Source organism: Muntiacus reevesi, chromosome 20 (genome assembly GCF_963930625.1).
Source record: "Muntiacus reevesi chromosome 20, mMunRee1.1, whole genome shotgun sequence".
Classification (NCBI taxonomy): domain Eukaryota; kingdom Metazoa; phylum Chordata; class Mammalia; order Artiodactyla; family Cervidae; genus Muntiacus; species Muntiacus reevesi.
In genome coordinates this window covers 16856236-16874859 of record NC_089268.1, presented here as the reverse complement: position 1 = coordinate 16874859, position 18624 = coordinate 16856236, and the positions used below count along the sequence as shown (strand labels likewise).

Below are 18624 nucleotides of genomic sequence, written 5' to 3'. Positions count from 1 at the left end.
AAAAACTCAAATAGCCAAAGAAATCTTGAGAAAGAAGAATGGAACTGGAGGAAACAAACTTCCTGACTTCAGACTATACTATAAAGCTATAGTCATCTAGACAGTATGGTACTGGCACAAAGACAGAAATATAGATCAACAGGACAAAATAGAAAGCCCAGAGATAAATCCATGCACCTATGGACACCTTATCTTTGACAAAGGAGGCAAAAACATACAATGGAGAAAAGACAATCTCTTTAGCAAGTGGTGCTGGGAAAACTGGTCAACCACATGTAAAAGAATGAAACTAGAACACTTTCTAACACCATACACAAAAATAAACTCAAAATGCATTAAAGATCTACGTGTAAGACCAGAAATTATAAAACTCTTAGAGGAAAACATAGGCAGAACACTCTCTGACATAAATCACAGCAAGACCCTCTATGATCCACCTTCCAGAGTAATGGAAATAAAAACAAAAATAAACAAATGGGACATAATTAACCTTAAAAGCTTTTGCACAATGAAGGAAACAATAAGCAAGGCAAAACAGCAGCCTTCAGAATGGGAGAAAATAATAGCAAGTGAAAGAGTTGACAAAGAATTAATCTCCAAAATATACAAGCAGCTCAATACCAGAAAAATGAACCCAATCAAAAAAGTTGGCCAAAGAACTAAACAGACATTTCCCCAAAGTAGACACACAGATGGCTAATAAACACATGAAAAGATGCTCAACATCACTATCAGAGATGCAAATAGAAAACACAATGAGGTACCATCTCACACCAGTCAGAATGGCCACCATCAAAAAGTCTATAAACAATAAATGCTGGAGAGGGTGTGGCGAAAAGGGGACCCTCTTACACTGTTGGTGGGAATGGAGAACAGTGTGGAGATTCTTTAAAAAACTGGAGATAGAACTGCCATAGGACCCAGGAATTCCACTGCTGAGCATACACACCAAGGAAAGCAGAATTGAAAGAGACACATGTTCATTGCAGCACTGTTTACAATAGCTAGGACATGGAAGCAATCTAGATGTCCATTGGCAGATGAATGGATAATGAATGTATATTCCATATACACAATGGAATACTACTCAGCTATAAAGAAGAACACATTTGAGTCAGTTCTAATGAGGTGGACGAAACTGGAGCCTATTATACAGAGTGAAGTAAGCCAGAGAAAGAAATACCAATACAGTATATTAATGCATATATATGGAATTTAGAAAGATGGTGACAATGATCCTATATGCAAGACAGCAAAAGAGACACAGATGTAAAGAACAGACTTTTGAACTCTATGGGAGAAGGCAAGGGTGGGATGATTTGAGAGAATAGCATTGAAACATGTATATTACCATATGTGAAATAGATGACCAGTGGAAGTTTGAGGCATGAAGCAGGGCACTCAAAGCCATTGCTCTGGGACAACCCAGAGGGGTGGGGTGGAGAGGGAGGGGGGGTTCAGTATGGGGGGACACATGTGCAGCCATGGCTGATTCACGTTGATGTATGGCAAAACCACCACAATATTGTAAAGTAATCATCTTCCAATTAAATAAATAAATTAAAAAAAAGAAAACACAATAATGCTGATAGCAGTTATCTGCAAATTGATTTACAGAGTCAACATATTCTATCAAAATTACAGCTGTCCTTTTTGTAGAAACTGGCAAGCTGATAGTCATATGGAAATGCAAGGGACCCAGAACAATCAAAACAATCTTGAAAAAGAATAATAAAGTTGGAAGACTCACATTTCCTGATTTTAAAACTTACTACACGCGGCTGAGAGGAGATACCCTGGGCTGGAGGTCAGGGGCGGCGGCCGAGAGGAGCTACCCTCTGCCTGAGGTCAGGGGCGGTGACTGAGAGGAGCTACCCCACGTCCGAGGTAAGGGGCCGCGGCTGTGCTTTGCTGGAGCAGCCGTGAAGAGAGACCCCACATCCAAGTTAAGAGAAACCCAGGTAAGATGGTAGGCACTGAGAAAGGGGATCGGGGGGAGATAGACTGAAACTACAGTCACAGACAACTAGCCAATCTGATCACTTGGACCACAACCTTGTCTAACTCAATGAAACTAAGCCATGCCATGTGGGACCACCCAAGATGGACGGGTCATGGTGGAGAGATCTGACAGAATGTGGTCCACTGGAGAAGGGAATGGCAAACCACTTCAGTATTCTTGCCTTGAGAACCCCATGAACAGTATGAAAAGGCAAAAAGATAGGACACTGAAAGATGAACTCCCCAGGTCGGTAGGTGCCCAAAATGCTACTGGAGATCAGTGAGAAATAACTCCAGAAAGAATGAAGGGATGGAGCCAAAGCAAAAACAACACCCAGTTGTGAATGGGACTGGTGATAGAAGCAAGATTCGATGCTGTAAAGAGCAATACTGCATAGGAACCTGGAATGCTAGGTCCATGAATCAAGGCAAATTGGAAGTGGTCAAACAGGAGATGGCAAGAGTGAACATCAACATTCTAGGAATCAGTGAACCAAGATGGACTGGAATGAGTGAATTTAACTTAGATGACCATTATATCTACTACTGTGGGCAGGAATCCCTTAGAAGAAATGGAGTAGCCATCATAGTCAACAAGAGTCCGAAATGCAATAGTTGGATGCAATCTCAAAAACAACCGAATGATCTCTGTTCGTTTCCAAGGCAAAGCATTCAATATCAAGGTAATCCAAGTCTATGCCCCAACCAGTAACACCAAAGAAGCTGAAGTTGAACAGTTCTATGAAAACCTACAAGAACTTCTAGAACTAACACCCAAAAAAGATGTCCTTTACATTATAGGGGACTGGAACGCAAAAGTAGGAAGTCAAGAAACACCTGGAGTAACAGGCAAATTTGGCCTTGGAGTACAGAATGAAGCAGGGCAAGGCTAATAGAGTTCTGCCAAGAGAATGCACTGGTCATAGCAAACACCCTCTTCCAGCAACACAAGAGAAGACTCTACACATGGACATCATCAGATGGTCAACACTGAAATCAGATTGATTATATACTTTGCAGCCAAAGATGGAGAAGTTCTATACAGTCAGCAAAAACAAGACTGGGAGCTGACTGTGGCTCAGATCATGAACTCCTTATTGCTAAACACTGACTGAAATTGAAGAAAGTGGAGAAAACCACTAGACCATTCAGGTATGACCTAAATCAAATCCCTTACGACCATACAGTGGAAGTGAGAAATAGATTTAAGGGACTAGATCTGATAGACAGAGTGCCTGATGAACTATGGGTGGAGGTTCATGACATTGTACAGGAGACAGGAATCAAGACCATCCCCAAGAAAAAGAAATGCAAAAGAGCAAAATGACTGTCTGAGGAGGCCTTACAAATAGCTGTGAAAAGATGGGAAGTGAAAAGCAAAGGAGAAAAGGAAAGATATACCCATTTGAATGCAGAGTTCCAAAGAATAGCAAGGAGAGATAAGAAAGTCTTCCTCTTGAAACATCCCACCCTCGCCTTCTCCCACAGAATCCAAAAGTCTGTTCTGTACATCTGTGTCTCTTTTTCTGTTTTGCATATAGGGTTATCATTACCATCTTTCTAAATTCCATATATATGTGTTAGTATACTGTATATTATCTATGGTGAAACAGATCACCAGCTCAGGTTGGATGCATGAGACAAATGCTCAGGCCTGGTGCACTGGGAAGACCCAGAGGGATTGGGTAGAGAGGAAGGTGGGAGGGGGGATTGGAATGGGGAATACATGTAAATCCATGGCTGATTCATGTTAAATATGACAAAAACCACTACAATATTGTAAGGTAGTTAGCCTCCAACTAATAAAAATAAATGGAAAAAAAAAGAAAGTCTTCCTCAGTGATCAATGCAAAGAAATAGAGGAAAACAATAGAATGGGAAAGACTAGAGATCTCTTCAAGAAAATTAGAGATACCAAGGGAACATTTCATGCAAAGATGGGCTCAATAAAGGACAGAAATGGTAGGGACCTAACAGAAGCAGAAGATATTAAGAAGAGGTGGCAAGAATACACAGAAGAACTGTATAAAAAAGATCTTCATGACCCAGATAATCACGGTGGTGTGATCACTCACCTAGAGCCAGACATCCTGGAATGTGAAGTCAAATGGGCCTTAGGAAGCATCACTATAAACAAAGCTAGTGGAACTGATGGAATTCCAGTTGAGCTATTTCAAATCCTGAAAGATGATGCTGTGAAAGTGCTGCACTCAATATGCCAGCAAATTTGGAAAACTCAGCAGTGGCCACAGGACTGGAAAAGGTCAGTTTTGTTTCCAATCCCAAAGAAAGGCAATCCCAAAGAATACTCAAAACTACCGCACAATTGTATTCATCTCACACGCTAGTAAAGTAATGCTTAAATTTCTCCAAGCCAGGCTTCAGCAATACGTGAACCTTGAACTTCCAGATGTTCAAGCTGGTTTTAGAAAAGGCAGAGGAACCAGAGCTCAAATTGCCAACATCCGCTGGATCATCGAAAAAGCAAGAGAGTTCCAGAAAAACGTCTATTTCTGCTTTATTGACTATGCCAAAGCCTTTGGCTGTGAGGATCACAATAAACTGTGGATAATTCTGGAAGAGATGGACATATCAGACCACCTGACCTGCCTTTGAGAAACCTGTATGCAGGTCAGGAAGAAACAGTTAGAACTGGACATGGAACAACAGACTGGTTTCAAACAGGAAAAGGAGCATGTCAAGGCTGTATATTGTCACCCTGCTTATTTAACTTACATGCAGAGTACATCATGAGAAACGCTGGGCTGGAGGAAGCACAAGCTGTAATCAGGATTGCTGGGAGAAATATCAATAACCTCAGATATGCAGATGACACCACCCTTATGGCAGAAAGTGAAGAAGAACTAAAGAGCCTCTTGATGGAAGTGAAAGAGGGGAAAAAAAAAGGGAAAGAGGAGAGTGAAAAAGTTGGCTTAAAGCTCAACATTCAGAAAACTAATATCATGGCATCCAGTCCCATCACTTCATGGCAGATAGATGGGGAAACAGTAGAAACAGTGGCTGACTTTATTTTTCTGGGCTCCAAAATCACTGCAGATGGTGACTGCAGCCATGGATTAAAAGACACTTACTCCTTGGAAGGAAAGTTATGACCAACCTAGACAGCATATTAAAAAGCAGAGACATTACTTTGCCAACAAAGGTCCGTCTAGTCAAGGCTATCGTTTTTCCAGTGGTCATGTATGGATGTTGAGTTGGACTATAAAGAAAGCTGAATGCTGAAGAATTGATGCTTTTGAACTGTGGTGTTGGAGAAGACTCTTGAGAGTCCCTTGGACTGCAAGGAGATCCAACCAGTCCATCCTAAATGAGACCAGTCCTGAGTGTTCATTGGAAGGACTGATGTTGAAGCTGAAACTCCAACACTTTGGCCACCTGATGTGAAGAGCTGACATTTGAAAAGACCCTGATGCTGGGAAAGATTGAGGGCAGGAGGAGAAGGGGACGACAGAGGATGAGATGGTTGGATGGCATCATTGATTCAATGGATATGGGTTTGGGTGGACTCTGGGAGCTGGTGATGGACAGGGAGGCCTGGTGTGCTGTGGTTCATGGGGTTGCAAAGAGTCGGACACAACTGAGCGACTGAACAAAGCTGCAAAATCAGGACTGTGTGGCTTGCCATAAGGATAGATATATAGGCCAATGCAGCAGAATTGAGAGTTCAGAAATAAATCCATATGTCTAATAAAACCATACATCAACAAGAGTACTTGGGGATTTCCCTGGTGATCTCGTGGTTAAGACTCTAAGCTTCCATAGCTGGGGGCATGGGTTTGATCCCTGCTCAGGGAACTAAAGATCCCTGCCAGGTCATGCAGTGCAGCCAAAACAAAACCAATAAATAAATCTTATGAAAAAATAAAAATGACAGTATTTACTTAAATGTGGGAGGAATAGTCTTTTTAACAAATGTTGCTGAGATAGTGTATATCTACATGCAAAAGAATGAATTTGGAAACTTAACTTCCACTATATGCAAAAGTGAACTCAAAATAATCAAAGACCTAAATAAAAGCTAAAACTATAAAACTCTTAGAAGAAAACAGAGAAAAAAAACTTTGTGATTTAAGATGAGCAATTATTTCTAAGATATGACACCAAAGCACAAGCAGCCAAAAAACAAAAACAGATAAACTGGACTTTATCAAAACAAAACACTTTTGTGCTATAAAACAATACCACCATGAATGTGAAAAGACAACTTACAGAATTAGAGAAAATATTTATAAATCAAATCTGATAAGGGTCTAGCACCCAGAATATATAAGAAATTCTTCAAGTTCAACAATAAAAAGGCAAATATTCCAATAACAAATGGGCAGAGGATCTGAACAGAAATTTCTCCAAGAAGACATACAAATGGTCAATAAGCTTACAATAAATGAACATCATTAGTCATTAAGGAAATGTAAATCAACACCACAACGAGATATCATTTCACAATCACTAGAATGGCTATAGAAAAAAAAATAAGCAAATAACAATTCCTTGTGAAGATGTGAAAAACTGGACCCCTTACACATTGCTGCTGGGAATATAAGTGGTACGGCAACTTAGGAGAAAATATGACAGCTCCCTAAACAGCTTCTGCATGACCTAAAAATTCCTTTCCTGGGTATATACTGAAAAGAACTGAAACATATGTTTAAACAAAAACCTGCACACAAATGTTTATAATGGCACTATTCATAATAACCAAAAAGCAGAACTAAGCCAGATAACCACTAGCACATGAATGGATAAGCAAAATGTGGCATATCCATAAATGGAATGTTATCCAGCCACAAAAGGAAATGCTACAACATGGAAGAATTACCTGTTAATAGATCTCACTTTATATGAGATGGCGTCAGTTTAATCTCAAAGCCTCCCTGGCCTCTGGTCTAGCTATGGTTCTAGTAATAATTTCTGCCACAGTTGCATTAATAAAGAGAGTTAAAGATCTAAATTTCATGCTTTAGAAACACATGCTTTTATTTTTACAAAGATATACAGATAGTGGTGACTGTAAAAGGCTAGCATATTTAATATGTATATATATAGCATCTTAAAAAGGAGACTTGGGGGAACAGCTTTGTGTTACATGTAATAAAAGAATCATGGTCCCTTCAGAGGATTTTTGTTTGATTGTTTTAACAGATACATTCTTGAATTTCTTCTTTATCCTTCTTGTTGACATCAGCCTCTCTGACAAATCCTGAAAATAGAAACATAAAGAGTAACACAAACACAAAGAATTTCCTCTGCTATTACAAATTTAACTCATGGCCTGGAAAAAGGAGATTTGCTGGGTCCTAAAGCAAGAAACTATATTCTCTCTTCTCTTTTTCATCTTATCATTCACCTTCATAGACATTACATTGTAATTTCTAAGGCCTTCTTTCTCCCTTAGTGACCATCCAGCTACTCCAAGGAAACAATCTATTTGTTTGCACTGGGACCAAGGGGGAATTTTCTATGCCTAAGACTTACAGATGCTGAAACAAAGGGCTGACAGAGGCTCTTCCACCCCTTACATAAAGGGGTCTGTGTTGAGGCTGAGTCTGGCACTGTGAGAGAATGACAACTACCTCTGAAGCAAGGACTAATCCTTTTAGCTCCATGTCCCTTCTTATTTGGACATGACTTTAACTGCTTGTGAGTAAGAATCTGAGACTGTTCTTTATATCTGTCAGACAACAGTTCCAGGAAGGAAAGCTTACTTTGTATTTCCAAATTTTGTTCAAAGGAGTTATTTTCCTCCAGGAATTTTCCCTCTATCCAAATCCTGGTCAGGCAGGTGTCAAAAGGTCTGATGATGTTGGTCAAGGACATCTTTCCATTTCTCATTACAAAGGCTTTAAGTTCAGAGACCCACTGGTGATAGACAGGGCAGGTCACACATCGAGAGAAGAACTCCTTAAAGTACTGAAAGGAAAGGAAGGTCCATTAGCTCAGGGATTAGTACTTTCTTTCCTCCACTCCACTCCATCAAAACTTACTGCAGTTCCCACTCAGCACACTCACTCAGGGCTGGGGGAACAGGAAGGAGTTACTTATGGTCAAGGAGGCCCAGAAAGTCCAGTTCCCAGAGGAACTGGAATGTTTTAGATTCAGAAGTAAAGGATGTAGGAAAATGTGTCAAACTATAGCCAAAGCCAGAGTGGTCTACTGAGGAGGGCTAAGTATTAACATTTTAATGGCATTGGGTAGTAGCTTTTGCAAATCCAGTAAAGTTAAGAAATCCAGTCCTGATCTACACACAAGAATATCTGGGAGGATACATGAGGTAGGTGGAGAGTCTGTAGGTGGAGGGAAAAAAAAGGGTTCAAGGAGGAATAAGAGACCGAGGCAGCAAGGAGAAGAGTAAGGGAGAGAGGCAGGTGGCAGAAAGAGTACCATGCCTTAGGTGTTAGTTCAGGATAACGGAGACAGGTACCGTGAGGGTTTGGCGGCGAGTCTCTGCAAGAGTTTGCAGGAAGACATCCTCTGGCATTTTCTGTAACATTAGCACGTGGCACTCTAGGAATCGGACAAAGCCATGGGAACCAAATAGTGAGGCATTGGTTCTTTTTACCAACTGGCGAGCCTTGGAGAAGTGGTACTCAAACTGATTCCACTGTGAATCCTGGGCAAACCTGCAGGGAAAGAATCACAGCTCTCAGCTCTCTCCGCTAACTGCCCACTATGGCTCTTCCACAGAACCGTCACTACACTAAGGCTCTAAGACCTCCTTCAGTCAGATTTGTGATTCTGGTTAAGGGGCCAAGGCTACTAACTCACGTGTAAGGAGGCTCAAAAGAAAACCAATGACACACAGCTTTGCCATGGATTATCTCACACGTAAATGTAACTCTAAACTGAACCATTAATCTATGAGACCAAACCTCTTAAGGGACAAGAAGAACCCTTCCAATAACGTGGGGGGAAATGGGAGGTGAATGGTCTTTAGAAATGGGTTGGAGATGTGGAACCATCCTGCCTTGGAAGGCAAAAGGCAATAGCTTAAACGAGTTCATGGTGTCTTCAAACTTACCCTTTCCCACAGCCCTGAGTAAGACTCTGATACCCTACATTACCACATGGCCAGAGAGGAGTGGACCCCCAGCATGACATTGCTCTGAGAATTTAGAAGGCAGCTGTGCTCATAGTGTTGAATGAAATGCAGACATTCCCCAAAGGGCCGACACAGCCATCCTGTGGACAGAGAAAGTAACCAGGCTAGTAGTATAAGTTGTCGACTATAAAGTGGTATACAAGGTGCGTGGTCCAGGGGAGGAGACACCACCTGGAAAGCAGACACCCTGAATCACAATGTGGTTCCTACACTTTAAGGAACAAGGGCCAGGAGCAGAGGCCATGCCCAAAGGACAGGCCCATGAGTCCCTGTGTTCCAAACCTAGGGCCCCACCTGAGGTCTGAATCCCTCAGGAATACAGCAGAGCCCTGCACAAGATTTACCTTTTCCGTAGAGCAGCAGATCTAAACAAGCAGAATAGAAGCAGGCCTGGCCAAGGACATCATGACTCTGGGAAATGAGCGCCCACTGACTCTCCAGCACATGGACACACAGATCAAATCTGCCGAGAGACAGAGCCACTGGGACCAGCTGGAGAATGGGAGGGGCTGTACAGGAGAGGATGGGACCCTACACCTTCAAGGTGGCCTAACAGCCCCTAGACCTCTGTTCCATAATTCTATTTATATAGAGAACATCTGTGCCCGGGATCAGACCTATATCTAAGCAAAGGAAGTGGGAAAATGACTGAGACAACTTCCAGGGGCTTGAGCTATTGCAATTACCGACTTCCCTGCAGTAAAATGCATGCGGGGGGTGGAGGAGAAGGGGGGAATATCTAGTGCCCAGACTCTGCCTTTCTACTCCTGACCCCTCAACCTTAAGACGAGGTTTCCTGGAGGACTACTGGAGATAGTCCTGGCTGTGGAGACAGGACAGCTTCTCCCTCTGCACTCTAAACTGCTCTGCAAGGTCATACTCTCCCCTCTGAGGCAACAAATACAAAGGACAGAAAAGGATCTTAATACTTCTTCTTCAGAAATGCAGATCTGAAGAGAACTGAGAGAACCAGATTCTCCAGAGCTGGTTTCTTGAGGTGTCTGCATATATCATGAGCTTGAAAACCTAAGGAGGTTAAAGAGCATTGTGAGGTCTAGAGGTGCGCCTGGCCTCTCTAAAAGCCCCAGGCCCACCAGCCCCAAGCCCCATTACCCAGCTTGATGGAGAAGTCGAGATGCCCAAGGCAGAGTTTGGTGTAGGCCAAGGCCTGCATGAGCTGGGCTGTGGCCAACAGCCCCTCCCTGGAGAACCAACACAGGCTGCTTTTCTGAATGGCCAGCTGCTCACGGTGCAGCCACTCGTCCTTGTCACCCACGTTCTGGGAGAACTGGGAGAGGGCCACATAGGTAGAGACAGCCTGTGGGACAACAAACACGGGGTGAACATCCAGACTGCACAGTCAGGCTGCAGCGCCATCGCACCCCTTTTCTGGGTAAGAGCCCCCGCGTGCCCGCCATTCACTCTATGTAGCAGTCCCAGGCCACCGCTCACCTCAACTCCAGCTATGAAAACATACTCCTTCTCACCCCTACGTTTCTGATTTGACCATTCTCACTGCTTGTTCTTTAAACAAACAACTTCCTCCATCTGCCCCTCTTCTTTTCCCCAATCTAAGACATTCCCCTTCAAGACGCTGGCCAAACTGCACCTCTTCTGTTTTCTCTAACTGAAGCCTCCAGTTGCTCCTTAGAACTCTACAGAGCTGCTGCCATCTCTGTCATCAGTTGTGTGTACAACTGACATCATCTGATGACACTCTTGAAACTGTCTTCGTTAGATTTCCAATATAAGTAGACTCTGTCACTCCTCTTCTAAGAATTTTCCAACAGCTTCTCTTCTTCTTTGGAGTAAAAGCCCAAACTCCCACAGTGGCCACAAGGCCTGCACCACCTGCCATCCCCCTCCCTAGACTCTCTGACTCGCCTCCTGGCTCTTTCTCTCCTCCTCGCTCCCCTCCAGGCACAGTGGCCTCTGCACTACTCCCCAGCACAGAGGGCAGGCCTGTGCATTCACTCTGCCTTCCTCCTGTCTGCTCTTCTCTCAGGTAGCCTCTTCTCCCCCGTGCCCTACTCGCTCATCTCCTTCAGATAGCTGCCCAAATGCTACCTGCTCGGTGAGGCTCTCCCTACCACCTTATTAAAACTGCATCCCTAGTTCCAGAACTCTATGTCCTCTGGCCTCCCCTTAATTTATTTCATTGCATTTATTATCACCTAACATACTATATATTTCACTTATGTTTCCCTGGAACCAAGATCCAGTGTCTGGTACAGAGTAAGTAAAAGTTGCTCAGTTGTAAGTAAAAGTTCGACTCTTTGTGACCCCACGGACTACACAGTCCATGAATTCTCTAGTCCAGAATACTGGAGTGGGTAGCCTTTCCCTTCTCCAGGGGATCTTCCCAACCCAGGGATCGAACCCACATTGCGGGCGAATTCTTTACCAACTGAGCTATCAGGGAAACCTGGTATAGAATAGGTGTTCATCAAATATTTGTTGAGCAAATGGAGGGGTGTGTGTGTGTGTGTGTGTGTGTGTGTGTAGACACTAAAATTAGGAAGACAGATGTCCCTTTCTTCTTTTTCCCTAAGTCAGCAAATCTTATTCTTTTTTTTGGAGCACTGGCTTGAGAATCTGATGGAAGCTATGACCCCTTCCCTACTTCTGATCACTCCTTAAATATATTTTTGTACACACAAATACACACAAATGTCAACATTCAATTCAGAGGGTACACAGATAGCCTCATACATGAAAGCCCACCTCTAAACTGCAAACTGAGAACCCTGCTCAAACACACAATCAGCAGTGTCCTGTTAGGTCTGGGTTACTGTGGAAACATGCTTAACCAGGGACTTGACAGGGTCTCTCCCCCCAGCGTTTTAGGTTTCTGAATGAGGTCCAGAGCTAAAGCAAGTGCTTGCTTACTTGGGCTTCACCAGGAAACTCCTTGACTGAGTTCTTCTGCATAACAGTGGCCAGGCAGGCAAACCTGCGGCTGCTGGCTGTGGCCTCCAGGCTGTAGAGCTGCCGGAGCAGAGAGAGACACTGCATCTGCTGCTGCAGGACTGCAAGCTTCTTCTTCCTGGTGTGAGGCAAAGGGTGGTGAGCACATCCTTATTCTTTACCCGTGTCCACCATCCTTTCCCAAAAGAAATCGGAGTCTACTCACCCACAGACTTCCAGACTCAGAAAGATTCCTGGGAGCCCACTACTTCTAACCTCATATGCTTTTTAAATTCATCCCTCTTGACCAAAAAGAAGTTTTCAGAGAGGTTTTTAAAAAAGGTTCATTCTTTGAACTGTTCTTTTGGTTGAATAGATTTCCTATAAATTATTACAGCTCAATAATGAGGTAGTGTTTAATATTATGTGTATGTCTGTCAGAGAAATAACATTAAATTCCATATACGTGTATGTGTACACAGAGTACACATATATGTATCTTTATTTGAAAAAGACAGGATAATACCATACTTCAAAGACAAAAGATGTACTCATTCTGCTGTACTGAATTGGCCCAGAGAGTAAGGTAAATGAATGAGAACTGTTCATATGTTTGAAAAGAGGAGTCTTAAGAGTCAAATAGGCAAAACCCCAGGCTAGGTCCAACTTTAGCTCTCTGTGACCCTAAATGGAACCAGGACAAGTTGGCAAAGCTTCTCACTTCTCACTAGGGTTGTTTCGAGGTTGACTCAGGGAACAGGAATACCAGCATTTTTCTAGAAATGTTTGGAAAATGACACCAAGCCAGGTCCAGGGAAAACTCCTTTTCAGTAGACGAAGGGCTCGCCTAGCCAGTTTTTTGGCCAGGGTGATCTGTCCCATGTTGAAGCAGACCTGGAGACAGTCAAGTGAAACAGGAATGTAAATGTGAGAAGAGTACTAAGGACAAGGTTCTGGATACAACACACTGGCTCTTATTTTGGAATGTGTACCTGGGCCCGAGGTGCCAGAGGGAGCAGAGTTAGAGCAGAACCTGGCCACACTAACAAGCACCCGTAGGGCCATGAGCAAGTAAAGGAGTGAGAAAATGTAATTATGGAGAAAGCACTCTCCTTTCTCATCTCCCACATGTTTGTCAGTGAGCAGTAGAGAAAGGCTGCGATTTAGAAAGCGATGCTGGGAGACTCAAATGGGACTGTCTTTAGCTTCAGATGCCATGGAAGGCATCTGAAATATCACCAAATTTCATCACTCTCTTCATAAACAAGTTGTACCACCACAGTGTATGAAGATAGGAGCTAAGGAACTACGCTGAGATTATCATATACCTTCATGCTGTATGGCTAAATCCTCCAAGAAAGGGATCAAGTCTATGGTAATTTCTGAGGAAGACTGCCCAATAATTCTTTCTTTAAAATGGAAAGAAGTAATTATTTAAAACTTTGCTTCCCTGGTGGCTCGGATGGTAAAGAATTTGCCTGTGGTGCAGGAGACCTGGGTTTGATCCCTGGGTCAGGAAGATCCCCTGGAGGAGGGCACGGCAACCCACTCCAGTATTCTTGCCTGGAGAATCCCATGGACAGAGGAGCCTGGCGGGCTACAGTCCTTGGGGTCACAAAGAGTCAGACACGACTGGGCAACTAACACTTTCAAAGACCTTTTGGTTGAAACACAAATAATACAACACTGTGGACTACTGTAATATTCCCTTTGGTGTTCAAAGGCTTTATCCACATTAGGTTTATTCTCCTAGCCAAAGTATCTTAAGGTTTACACTGAAATTAATTTTTATTTACTTTTAAAAAAGTTTAAACCTTGGCTCTCCAACAAAAATCCCCCATAGTTTTAGGGATTCATTATTTATAAATTGATAATCATTCCAACATATTTTACTCTGTTGGATGCAATAGCAATGAGGCTGGGAGAAGTTGCTGAGCTGTCCTGAGTTATTCAAACAGAATAAATAAGTTTACTTCTATCTGTCATTTGAAAATGGAATGTCTCATGCTGTGCTTTCCCCCGAGTTTTTATTTGTCATACAAATCTTATTCCTTCAGGAAATTTGTCATAAATGATACAGAATGATCTACAGGGCACATGATTTATTTATTTTTTGGCTGCACTGCAGCCAAAGATCTTAGTTTCCTGACCAGGGACTGAATCCTCCCGCCCATTTGCTGCTGGAGTGGAAGTGATGAATCTTAACCACTGGACCGCCAGGGAAGTCTTATTTACTGTTAAAGCAAGATGTGGAATGGAGTACAGAGAGCTCCTGTTTGTATTTAACAAAGGAAGTGGGTAGATTATATACATTTATGTATGCTGAGCCCCTCTGGCAAAATACATACAGATATATAACACTGGAGGGAGGACACAGCAGCTGAGTGGTATAGGGTTGAGGGGGGAGATTTTGGAAAGTATGCTCTTTTCCTTCTAGTTTTATTGAGATATCTTTCACACATAACATTGTGTAAGTTTAAGGTGTACAACGTGATGATTTCTTTAACTGAAGGACAGTGACATATAGCGTTAGTTTTAGGTGTACAGTATAATGTTTCAATATATGTATATACTGGAAAATGATCGCTACAAGTTTAACATCTATCACTACATATAATTACAATTTTTTTTTCTTGTGATGAGAACTTTTAAGATCTACTCTCTTAGCAACTTTCAAATATACAATACAGTATTGTTAACTACAGTCACAAGCTGTACATCACATTTCCAGGTCTTATAACTGGAAGTTTATATCTTTCGATCACTTTCACCAACTTACCAACTATGCTGGGGGTGACAAGGGATTAGGAAGTGCTCTTTCACATTCTACATGTACTTCTATGTTTTGAATTTAAATCACATTTATAATTGCTCATAAAAAGCAAAGAGACTTTAAAGGAAATATTAGGTAATCCTGAAGGAGAAATAACCCAAAATTCAAGGTTAACCCCTGCCCTCACCTCCGACTGGAGACGACAGAAAGTGGCTTCTTCAAACTGACAGATCTTCACCTTGTGCTTTTTAAAAAATGAGAATGCGGAGGGTTGGCCCAGAAGACTGCTTGCCTTCCTCAAATAAAAGAAGGCCTCCAAACAAGAGAAGGGGAGGAGAAACTGGATTAGGATTCGGATGCTGCTAAGCGTGTGATCAGAATGATGGCTGGACCAAGATTATGGAGAATTTGAACTGTGACAGGATTTAACTGGAAATGGGGAGCTGGACTGTGCGGGAAGGAGTCGAGGCAGCATCGGCAGCACACGCGCTCTTCACTGCCACACTTCCACTTAGCGCTCTCTCCTAGGCCCCCTTACAGCTCCTGCCTCTCTCCCTCCTTCCTCCGTTTTTTCATACTTGTTGGTAAGAAAGCCCAATCAAATCCCCCCAAGTCATAGGGCTCAGCTCAGGGGTAGAGAGCAGAGCTTGCTTACCATGTAATTATCTGACAGATCCAAGGAGGCAGCGGCAGATTCTAGCAGGTAATAAAATGCACAAGTGGTTTCTCCAATGACCAGGCAGTGCTGGGTGAGGGGTGAGAGCACGCGCTTCAGGACTTCCCTACAGTGGCAGGGCTTCGTGGTCAACATGCCTTTCTTGGGATTGGTCTGAGCCAATTTCCTGTTCACTTTATCCAGGAACTCTTCCTCTGTTCTTTGTGGAGAGAAGGTGAAGAGCTAACAGTGGCAATACAGCACCCACTTTTGCTGAGGCATTACCAGGTCTGAAAGCCACTTTGTCTGGGAAGCTTTCCTTTATGATTCTTTAATCCTATGTCTATCCTTCTCCTCCATTGATCCACAAGGTTTTGAAAGACAGGGATTTTGTTCTTAATGGCAAAGTCCTATTAGGGAGTTTTAAAAACCTAAAGCCAAACTGAGTACCTCACAAACTAAATGGGGAAAAGACCACATCTCAAGAGTAAACTAACTGTGCTACATGAAAACATAAAAAGGATACAAAGCAATAAGTAATAATAAATTTATCTATCAGCCCATTTGAACTCCATCATGGCACATGTGAGTATTATTTTATGAAATAACACCATCTTATTCTATAAAAACCCCGCCATTCAGGTAGGCAAAATTGCCTCCCTTTTACAGATGAAGAAACTGAAGCTCTGGGAGGGTCAATGACTTACATATGACCTCGCAGCTACTGATGGGTATGCTGCGCTTAGTTGCTCGGTCATGTCCAACTCTCTGTGACCCCATGGACTGTAGCCCCCCAGAATCCTCTGGGATTCTCCAGGCAGGAATACTGGAGTGGGTTGCCATGCCCTCCTCCAGGGGGTCTTCCCAACCCAGGGATCAAACCCAGGTGTCCCACATTGCAGGTGGCTTCTTTATCATCTGAGCCACCAGAGAAGCCCAAGAATACTGGAGTGGATAGCCTATCCCTTCTCCAGGGGATCTTCCCAATCTAGGAATTGAACTGGGGTCTCCCCCAGTGCAGGCAGATTCTGAGCTACTGAGTAAAACCAAAACTAGAGTTCATGCTTCTGAACTACTAGTTCAGTGCATTTTTCACAGGCACCACAAGTTCAAAAGAGGTCTGATCTCTCTGAGATAGAATGACTGAAAAAGTGAGAACTGAGGACGGCTTTGGATAGTGAACATTCTGATAAGTAGAAGGATGTAGACATCACTGAGTACTTTTAAAAGGGAGAATTGTGTGAGTAAAGACACATTAGGGATGGGGGTGATTAATGTAGAATATAGATTTTTGTTTGAAAACTGTAGGAAATCAGGTTGAATAAATGATAGGAAACTTGAGAGTTGCTGGTGAATTCAAGGTAAATTTGCAAAATTGGTAAGATATGCATTAGGAAACCAGGAAGTACATGGTTATGAAATATAAAATCATTTTAATATCATCATCATCTGGGTTCAAAAGTTATTGAGCAGGCAAATTTATAGCTGAAAAAAATCTGTTACGTGTATAATACATTTGAGAGATATTAAATAAAGTTTTTCTTAATCACTAAGAAATAATTTCCCTATAAACAATCAAACAAAGCCTTTCTGATTCACTGTTAACTTGCATTTTGGGCTGAGTGACAGAAGGCACTATTCCTGGGTGGTGAGATGCCTTCCTTATCTGTAGGTAAGGTGAGTGCCCTAGTTTAATAATCAGCTGTGTCTTACTTTCTGGCCCCCTCCACGTCCACTCTCAGCATCTCCACCTACCTGCAGTATTCCCTTGTGAAGGCCTCCTGACTTCTGGGTGATTCTGTCTGGAACTGAAAAGTGTCTGTAGGGAGAAAAAGATGACTGTCTTTAACTGCCTGTGTTTGTACTAACTGAGAACATTTAAAAATTCCTGACTACCTTTCATGAAAATTGCTTCCCCCATTATAACAATGGTAAATTTAGGTTTAAAAGTAACCTTACATGCAAGATTAGGGTACTAATTCTTTTTTCCTTAAACACAATTACCTGTGATTTAAATAGTAATTCCCTTCATTCTCAAACCTCCCAAACCAATTCCTAATTCTGTTTGCAAAAGAAATGAATAAAGAATATGTCCCTCTGGTTTGATGACTAATTCTAACAGTAGAAATCTATGAACATATCTGGATCAGACTTATGACTAGATGGGAGAGAACCACAGAAGTGACTTAGTGAAGAAAAACATGAAGGCACAAGATGTCACATCCCACCAGGGTCACAATAGCCAGAAGAGATTTTCAGCTTTTCCTGGTTGATCCTAAATAACCTCTATCCTCCAGATTTGCCTCTTCCTTTGCAGCTGTCTTCAGATCAAAAGGCAAAAACTTGAAAATGCTGTGGAGATGTTACCTATTTGGGCTCAGGAGCACAGGTGGTGGGATTGAAAAGGAGTCTAAAGGAACCATTATAAATAGAGAGGGTTTGTGTTAAGTAAAAGGACTGCTCGCTGATTATTTAATGATGTCATATAAGGTAAAGTAGGTCTAAGGAAACTGGAATTTGACAGCACTACTGTGATGCACAGTTCTCAGGCATCATCACATCGCAGGCTGAGAGAACAGCGTGCCTTGTTCTGCATGTCTGTGCAGAGACCCAGGGTCTGGGAAGCCTCCGTAAGAGTTCGGCTGTGCTGGAAAGGTCTTGAGCCTCGCTCACACCTAGACGGACCAAGCTGCCTCATCTAAAGCTAATGCTGACCTTTCAAAAACAAAAGGCTGAAGGGAATTATGAATGATAGTGTGATTTTTTTCATAATACCAACCAGGACATTCACTGTTTTCTTTCCTCTTCCCCTCAGAAAGTACAAAAGTGCAAATTACCATAGACCTCATCAGCCAGTGACCAATTTCTCCAAGTCACTGGTCTACCTTCACAGAGTCATAAGAATGTTACAGCCAGAGGAGGTATTAAGATCATAGATCAAAATCTTCATTTTAGTCTTTTACTACCACCAATTTGCCATATCCCTTTCCCCCGCCAACACCAACACCAACTTCTTCTTTATTAAAGTAGAGAAAAAGAAGATATTCCTGGGTCTTGACAGCTGTCTTCAAATATGAAAGAAGGCACAAAGCTGAAAAATGAGTGAAAAATTTGCAGGAAGGTAGAGTTCACCTTGGTGAAAGAAGTTTTCTAACAGCTACTGAGAAT

General features: G+C 42.5%; 1 protein-coding gene across 7 annotated transcripts in view; it reads right to left on the bottom strand.

Annotated features, from left to right (window-relative positions):
- Positions 1-6199: 6199 nt before the first annotated feature.
- The window catches only part of LOC136151275 (adenylate cyclase type 10-like), a 37778-nt gene continuing 25353 nt past the window's right edge, over positions 6200-18624 (bottom strand). For 5 of the 7 annotated variants that reach the window (XM_065912226.1, XM_065912230.1, XM_065912227.1 and 2 more), the window contains 12 exons: positions 17212-17275; positions 15457-15676; positions 14989-15114; positions 12750-12922; positions 12011-12167; positions 10235-10439; positions 10051-10147; positions 9466-9584; positions 9084-9201; positions 8444-8642; positions 7728-7932; positions 6200-7222 (listed from right to left, as the gene is read on the bottom strand). In XM_065912226.1, coding sequence (XP_065768298.1) covers positions 7158-7222; positions 7728-7932; positions 8444-8642; positions 9084-9201; positions 9466-9584; positions 10051-10147; positions 10235-10439; positions 12011-12167; positions 12750-12922; positions 14989-15114; positions 15457-15676; positions 17212-17275 — 1748 coding nt within the window. In that variant the 3' untranslated portion in view covers positions 6200-7157. The remainder of the gene's footprint in view (positions 7223-7727; positions 7933-8443; positions 8643-9083; positions 9202-9465; positions 9585-10050; positions 10148-10234; positions 10440-12010; positions 12168-12749; positions 12923-14988; positions 15115-15456; positions 15677-17211; positions 17276-18624) is intronic. The other 2 variants (XM_065912229.1, XM_065912233.1) reach the window with 2 other exon arrangements.